This window comes from Doryrhamphus excisus, linkage group LG12 (assembly GCF_037039965.1).
Source record: "Doryrhamphus excisus strain RoL-2023G ecotype Guam linkage group LG12, RoL_Dexc_Guam_v1.1, whole genome shotgun sequence".
In the NCBI taxonomy this organism is placed as follows: Eukaryota; Metazoa; Chordata; class Actinopteri; order Syngnathiformes; family Syngnathidae; genus Doryrhamphus; species Doryrhamphus excisus.
The window spans coordinates 17,515,790-17,523,681 of NC_136368.1; the positions used below are offsets into that span (position 1 = coordinate 17,515,790).

Genomic DNA, 7,892 nt, shown 5'->3' on the forward strand with positions numbered 1-7,892 from the left:
AACAATCTACTATGAAAAAATCTCAGATAAACATATTTTAACAATATAAAATGAACCTATAACATAAAACCGAGCCAAGTGAGATTACAAGTACGTAAGAAAGTACAGTAAAGTTGGCACTGAAGATATTTAACAGTACAGATGACAAAAGATGACAGAAGATGGAATCAGAGTCAGGGTCTAACCTTTAGCCTGTTAGACTGTGAGGCTCCCTTTAAAGCAGTGGTTCTTAATCATTTAATAAAATATATGTATTTAATATATTGATATAATTTCACAAAAAAAATGACAAAATCAAAATGTTGCTAATTAGTGATATAATTTAAAAAAAAATGGACTGCAATAAAAAAAAACTATTTGAATGTGATAATAAAATGAAATTAATTTTAAAAAAGCAAAATTGTGGGATTAGAATTAAGTACTGTTTTGGGATTTTATTAGCATCATTAATTCATATATTACATTCATTCATTCATTTTCTACCGCTTTTTCCTCACGAGGTCTCCAAGCTGTGTGGCCTGTGTGCTAACCACTCGATCACCTTGCAGCCTGATCATATACTTATCTCACTCATTCATTCATTTTCTACCGCTTTTCCTCACGAGGGTCACGGGGGGTGCTGGAGCCTGTCCCAGCTGTCTTCGGGCGAGAGGCAGGGCACACTCTAGACTGGTGGCCAACCAATCACAGGGCACATATAGACAAACAACCATTCACACTCACATTCATACCTATGGACAATTTGGAGTCACCAATTAACCTAGCATGTTTTTGGAATGTTGGAAAGAAACTGGAGTACCCGGAGAAAACCCACGCATGCACGGGGAGAACATGCAACCGCCACACAGAGATATACTGCTAGCATCAGACGTCATAACTGTGCATGTTTGTCAGCACTGGTCATTGTCATCTGTGTCATATCTAAGTCCATTCCCATTTCTATGGAAGTTCTATGTCTAGTTTGCTTACATTCATTTCTCCCATGCTGTCATCCACTAGATGTATCAGTCCAGTCCTGGTGGTCACTCATCATGTAGCAGTCAGCCGTCACCTCTCAGCAGCACCAACAACAACGACAGTGGGGTAGAGATGGCAATGCACAGCGGGGGCAGCTTCGGAGACCTCAGTGCGCAGGACGAGTGCCCCATGGTCGACTCCACTGTTCCCGCCGGGGGCCAACAGGCTGGGTTGGGGCTCCAGTTAAGGAAAGCGGTGGGTCACAGTGGAATCAAAATGGAGACGATCAAGAAAGAAAGACTGAAGACATTGAGGGACCCCTGTCCGTGGGTCAACTCGGCACCACAGCTGCCGCAGGGACATTGCAACAGCACAAAGCTGCCCCCCATACCTGCGGTTGGTAAGTACCGGAATGATTGGAATCCTGCAGCTCATTTGTAGCCTCAAGGTCACATGGTTAAACCAGGACCTGGCCTGAGAAAACCGGATGCTTAGTCACCTTGATACCGTGTTTATACACCCAAATTATCTTCTGGAGAACTTTGTAGTATAAATCCTGCTTCTCCGTCCTTCTTCATCTACAGGTTCCCTGATGGAGCACTCCAACCTGACACCGAATCTGGGCATCTCACACCTTGGTCAACGCTCCGGAGATCAGTCTTTGTGTGAAGTCACTTTGCTGAACCAACTGAACGATCGGCGTAACAGCACAACCAGCACCATCAGCTCAGCATACACCATGAGTCGGCGTTCCTCCGGCATTTCACCATGCTATTCCAGCCGGCGTTCCAGCGAAGCGTCACAATTTGGGGCTAACCGTCATAACAATATCAGTTCAGCTGATTCCTACGATCCAATTTCAACTGATTTGTCCCGCCGCTCCAGTGAGGCTAGCCAGTGTGGAGGTGGCGGCGGCGGCGGCGGTGGAGTAGGAGGTGGAACTCTCCCGAGCCTTCTCAGTCTAACGCCAGCTCAGCATTATCGGCTAAAAGCAAAATACGCCGCTGCCATCGGCGGCGCTCCGCCGACGCCTCTGCCTAATATGGAACGAATGAGTCTTAGGACCCGCATGACGCTCTATGGTGACGCTCAGGAATGCTCATTGCACCAATACCACCAACCCGCCTCTGGAAATGTGCCTCGGCGATGCAGCGATATTGCATATGGCAACCACAGCATGATGCCTCATGAGGTGCCTGCTAACATTCCACGTCGAGCCAGTGACCCGGTGTGCCGTCCCACCGTTGACCCGCTTGCCTTTCCGGCGGTGCAGCGGTATAACAGCATGAACAGCATGAACAGTTCCTCGGAACGCCACCAAGCATTGTCTATGCAGGGTTACACTCGCTCGGATGGCAACCTGCAACGCTACCCGTTTGCGCCCAGACCCCCAAGCATTTCTGAAAATGTCGTTATGGAAAACATGGCAGTAGATGGGATCTTGACTGGGAGCGAACAAGGTACAGAGGACGATATAGTTCTTCCGGACGACATGGTGCAATACCTGAGGTCCCAAAACCCTGGAAGTCAAGGTCACAACTTTGGGCAAGGGAACTATAAACTTAATAACCAGTCTCAGGGCTATCAGACAGGACTTGCCCCACCGGCGTCAGTTTATTCCCAGAGAAGGATGGCAATGGCTGAGCCCTCAATGCCGCAGTCAGGTCAGGATATGGATCACAGTGGCTCCCAACAGCTTTCGGCGTCATCACATCCGAATAAGAATAATATGCCGGTTCAGTGGAATGAAGTGAGTTCAGGGACGGTGGACACCGTAACCAGGCTCTCGAAACAACAGCAACACTCTCTCAGGGGAAACCTCGCCCTTGTTCCTCAGAGGCACAATTTTGGTTCTTTCCAGTCACAAGGTTTGAATCTTGGCAGCAACCAGCAGGTACTATCAATGAACCAGAATATGTTTATGCAGGGCTATGCAAACCATAGCAGCAGGAGGTTGAATAATCCGCCACAACAAAGACAGTGCAACAATTCCAACTTAAATGAAGAAATGACCGTACCAGGATTCTGTCAGGATTCAATCCAAAATTCCATTTCTGCGACCAATAACGTGAGACCCACTCGGAATGCCGCAATGGCTCAAGAACTGCAAAGTTACAGAGGAAGAACACAACCTGGTGTGTATCCCCACGTGAACCACGGAGCTCAGCAGCAGCAGCAGCACCATGCTGGGTCTCAACAGGACAATATCCATAATGGTGGCAGGGGAATATTACAACCAAGACCTCCGGTAGACCCCAAACATAATATAAGACACACCGGGTCTGGAATGACTCAGTTGAACCGAGTACCCAGGTTAGTTGATGTGACCCCCAGCCTGCGGAATGACACCTCAGAGGCAAGTCCAAAAAGGCCCAGCGGGTCAGGAACGCAACAAAACAACTCTGCGGTGAATCCGAACTTCCACACAAGACAGATTCAAATGTTTGATCAAACTCCTCCCAGTTTGGACGCTCCAGTGTCCCCCAGTGTAAACCAGGCTCCTGCCAATCACAATCTAACACCAAGCAACATGGCGTCACCAGGGGTCAATCAGGTCTCCAGCAGTACCGCCGATTCTTCCACAGGTGGAATCGGTTGTGCAGAACACACCCAAATAGATTTTGACTCCATGTTAGATGATGGGGATCATTCCAGTCTGATGTCAGGCACTTTGAGTCCTGGTCTTTTGCAGAGCCTTTCCCAGAATTCATCTCGTCTCACCACACCTCGTAACTCTGTTACCCTTGCATCTGTACCGGCGGGGATCGGTAACATGGCCATTGGTGATATGAGCTCCATGCTGACAGCATTGGCTGAAGAAAGTAAGTTCCTCAACATGATGAGTTGAGCAAGAACATCTTAGGAGCTTTTTACCCTCAACCATTTATATATCGGGAATATATGGACATGAAAAAGCACTGATTGGACAGTAACAGAGTGGCCATTTTCTCTTGTTTTGTTGTCATTGTCAGATGGATTGTGATATTTGCATCAGACATAAAAGTGTATAGGATACTTTAAGAATCACTCCATAGTTCTAAGGACTGATCCCCTGCTCATATGAAGATTACTCCCTATTATAAATATAAAACATATACAGTCCATTTAGGTTTATTTTAACAGGGATAGAATATCAAGATAATCAATAATACGTGAAACAAATGTTATATATTTGTACTTAATTGAGTGGGATAAGGGCTGCACAGTGGTCGAGTTGTTAGCGCGCAGACCTCACAGCAAGGAAACCAGGGTTCAATTCCACTCTCGGCCATTTCTGTGTGGAGTTTGCATGCATGGGTTTTCTCCGGGTTAACATGCTAGGTTAATTTGCGACTCCAAATTGTCCATAGGTATGAATGTGAGTGTGAATGGTTGTTTGTCTATATGTGCCCTGTGATTGGCTGGCCACCAGTCCAGGGTGTACCCCGCCTCTCGCCCAAAGACAGCTGGGATAGGCTCCAGTACCCCCTGCGACCCTCATGAGGAAAAGCGGTAGAAAATGAATGAATGAATGAGTGAGTATATGATCAGGCTGCACGGTGATCGAGTGGTTAGCACACAGGCCACACAGCTTGGAGACCCGAGTTCAATTCCACCCTCGGCCATCTTTGTGTGGAGTTTGCATGTTCTGCCAGTGTTATGCACTAACTTGTCACCTGTTTTTAATTTTTATTCACTACCCCCATGACAATTATTGTACCCCCAGGGGTAGAGTAGCCCACCTAGGGAACGTAGGTTCTAGAATACTGGAAAATATTACGTCTTAGTCATTAAAAGAGGATGTGTGATTCCCGAAATGACTAAAGAAACACAAATTTTTTTAAAAACCTTTGACCTAAAACGCATTAATTTACTTTTACAAAGTGCAAATCAAGTATTTATCAAAAAAATTTTACAATTGCAATTTCAGTAAACAGAAAATATACCAAAATTTGATATATTTGAAAGTTTTTCTTCATTATCTGAAACCGAACAAGTGATAGTTTTATTATTAATATGAAAATTTGTACGGTAATCGAGTGGTTAGTACACATGCCTCACAGCTATGAGACCCGAGTTCAATACCACCCTCGGCCATCTCTGTGTGGAGTCTGCACATTCTCCCCGTGCATGCGTGGGTTTTCTCCGGGAATTCCAAAAACATGCTAGGTTAATTAGCGACTCCAAATTGTCCATAGGTATGAATGTGAGTGTGAATGGTTGTTTGTCTATATGCGCCCTGTGATTGGCTGGCGACCAGTGTCGCCTGAAGACAGCTGCGATAGGCTCTATCAAGTACTAAGCAATGTTTTGTATTGCGATTAAATACGTATTGATTGTTCTTTCTGTTAAAATAAAGCTCCAAAAAATGGACTGTTCATACTCATACCTTTTGTAACGTAACGGAAACTCAACAGGGGATCAAATACATATTTTTTTCCATTGTATATAAAGTATATATACTGTACACTGTACTGTAGCTCACGGTGCACTGAACACGTCACATAGTGCCTTACAGAGAACAAGGTTAAGCATTAATTATCGCTACTGCAGCAGGAAAGCAGCAGGCTATGTTTTTTTGGATGATACTGTACGGTACTCGCTTTAAATTAAGCTATAGGCTTTTGATCTCTAAACTAGGGCTACCAAATGTGTTTGTTGTGTCATAAAGTTAAATGCTAACCAGTTTCTTTGACAACCAATTGACATACAGGACATGATCTGCAGAATGTTCAGAGGCCTGGTCGCCCGGCATTATTTTGTACAGACTTTCTTTTTGATCATGGTGTGACCTCTTGAGGATGCCCCTCTGGATCAGAGAGGCATGAACTTTCCCGGGTGTCAAACCTCAAGGGTAAATAATTGAAAATGACAAGGGTATGCCTTGGTCTATGAAGGCGCACGGACCCCTGTGTGTGATGGGGGAACATTCTCTTAAAGAATTTACAAGTACCTCTGTGTGTTCTTAATGGGAGCCAAGTCTAATTAACACATTCATAACATCACCCCCAACATTTTTTTTTTTTTGCTGCAACCATACGTCCCTCGGGATTTGGATGAACTGTAGAATTCAGGAAGGGACAGACTTTGATATTCAAAATCCAGTTTTGGCAAATTCCTCGGTTTAATTACGTGCTGTGTATTTCTAAGTAGCTTTTGTATCGGGGTGTAACGGTACGCCATGATCACGCTTTAGTACGAACCTCGGTTTTTTAAGGTCGTGGTTCGGTTTATTTTGGGTACAGTAAGGGAACAAAATGCAAACCAGTGCAAACAGCTTTAAGGATTCGAAAAACTGCAAACTCCGAGTAGTACACTCTCCGATATTCTATAAAAGGTCTGGATTCTCTTTGGCATCATTGCCAGGACGCCTGCCAGCCAATGCCTGGGATGCACTGTATTTCTTTACCGTTTTTTTGTCTCTCGTTTAATGTGGACCGTGTGGGAATTGGTACGGTTCCGTACCAAACTGAATGTTTTGTACCGAAAAATCAGACTAGGAATACATGTACCGTTACACCCCTACTTTTTTTTATGTCTTTTGTTTGTGTATGTTCTTATAAACTTTTACAAAGTGTGTTTGGGTTTGTGTGACAGTGTATATAACTTTTGTACATTTCAAATAAAATATGTCCTTTTTTTGGTTTTAAAGTACTGAGTGATGTCATGTTAAATGCTCTCTGGTATGTTCAAATAACAATGGTTATTATATATTATATTATAACCCGGGGGAAGTTTAAATATGTACATCCCATGACGTGCCTTGTTAGCTAGCTCATATTAACAAATGTCGTCTCTGGTAAGTTCAAATATGTTATTATATATTATAATCGGGGGAAGTTTTTAGGTTGTTAGGGTTGTTGACCTAGCAAAATATGTACCTCCCATGACGTGCCTTGTTAGCTAGCTCATATTAACTAATGTCTCAGGCAAGTTCAAATAACATTGGTTATTATATATTATATTATAACCGGGGGAAGTTTTTCAAGATTTTGTTGTTAGGGTTGTTAGGGCAAAATATGTACCTCCCATGACGTGCCTTGTTAGCTAGCTCATATTAACTAATCTCTCAGGTAAGTTCAAATAACATTGGTTATTATATATTATATTATAACCGGGGGAAGTTTTTCAAGTTTTTGTTGTTAGGGCAAAATATGTACCTCCCATGACGTGCCTTGTTAGCTAGCTCATATTAACAATCATCGTCTCTGGTAAGTTAAAATAACATTGGTTATTATGTATTATATTATAACCGGGGGAAGTTTTTCAAGTTTTTGTTGTTAGGATTGTTAAGGCAAAATATGTACCTCCCATGACGTCCTTGTTAGCTAGCTCATATTAACAATCGTCGTCTCTGGTAAGTTCAAATAACATTGGTTAGTATATATCATATTATAACCGGGGGAAGTTTTTCAAGTTTTTGTTGTTAGGGTTGTTGACCTAGCAAAATATGTACCTCCCATGACGTGCCTTGTTAGCTAGCTCATATTAACAAATGTCTTTTCTCAGTAGAACCCACTGGAAAGGGAAAGAAATATGTGTTCATGTTTCTGCATCTATTACAGTACATGTTTCAGGGGAAATTAATTCAAAATCTGACCAAGATCCAAGCTTCAAGGCTCCAATGTACTATTCAAAATATGAATGCATACTTGCACAAAAACCTTGAGGTGTCAGCGGCATCTCATTGCCACTTCGTTTTAACCAGTGAGAAAGAATCTTACTGTCGGAACATCCTATACAGTTATGAGGCTTTTCAAAGGATGTGGACCCTGATTTGCATATGCATTTATGCATTTTTAATGATATCTGCCAAATAACCACTGGGGGAAGGTTCAAGGTCAATTCAGAGCATAAAACTGATCCCTTTGCTGCAGCCTTCTTACCAGCTACCAGTTTAAACTCTATGAACCCATAAGAAGCCGTGGTGACCAACGTTTTAAATGTCCTAAAAT

The 7,892-nt window shown here is 43.2% G+C and overlaps 1 protein-coding gene across 1 annotated transcript in view; it reads left to right on the forward strand.

Annotated features, from left to right (window-relative positions):
- The window catches only part of gli2a (GLI family zinc finger 2a), a 72,035-nt gene extending 65,447 nt beyond the window's left edge, over positions 1-6,588 (forward strand). Inside the window, exons 13-14 of the mRNA XM_058082358.2 lie at positions 1,000-1,357; positions 1,542-6,588. Coding sequence (XP_057938341.2) covers positions 1,000-1,357; positions 1,542-3,805 — 2,622 coding nt within the window. The 3' untranslated portion in view covers positions 3,806-6,588. The remainder of the gene's footprint in view (positions 1-999; positions 1,358-1,541) is intronic.
- The last annotated feature ends 1,304 nt before the right edge of the window (positions 6,589-7,892 follow it).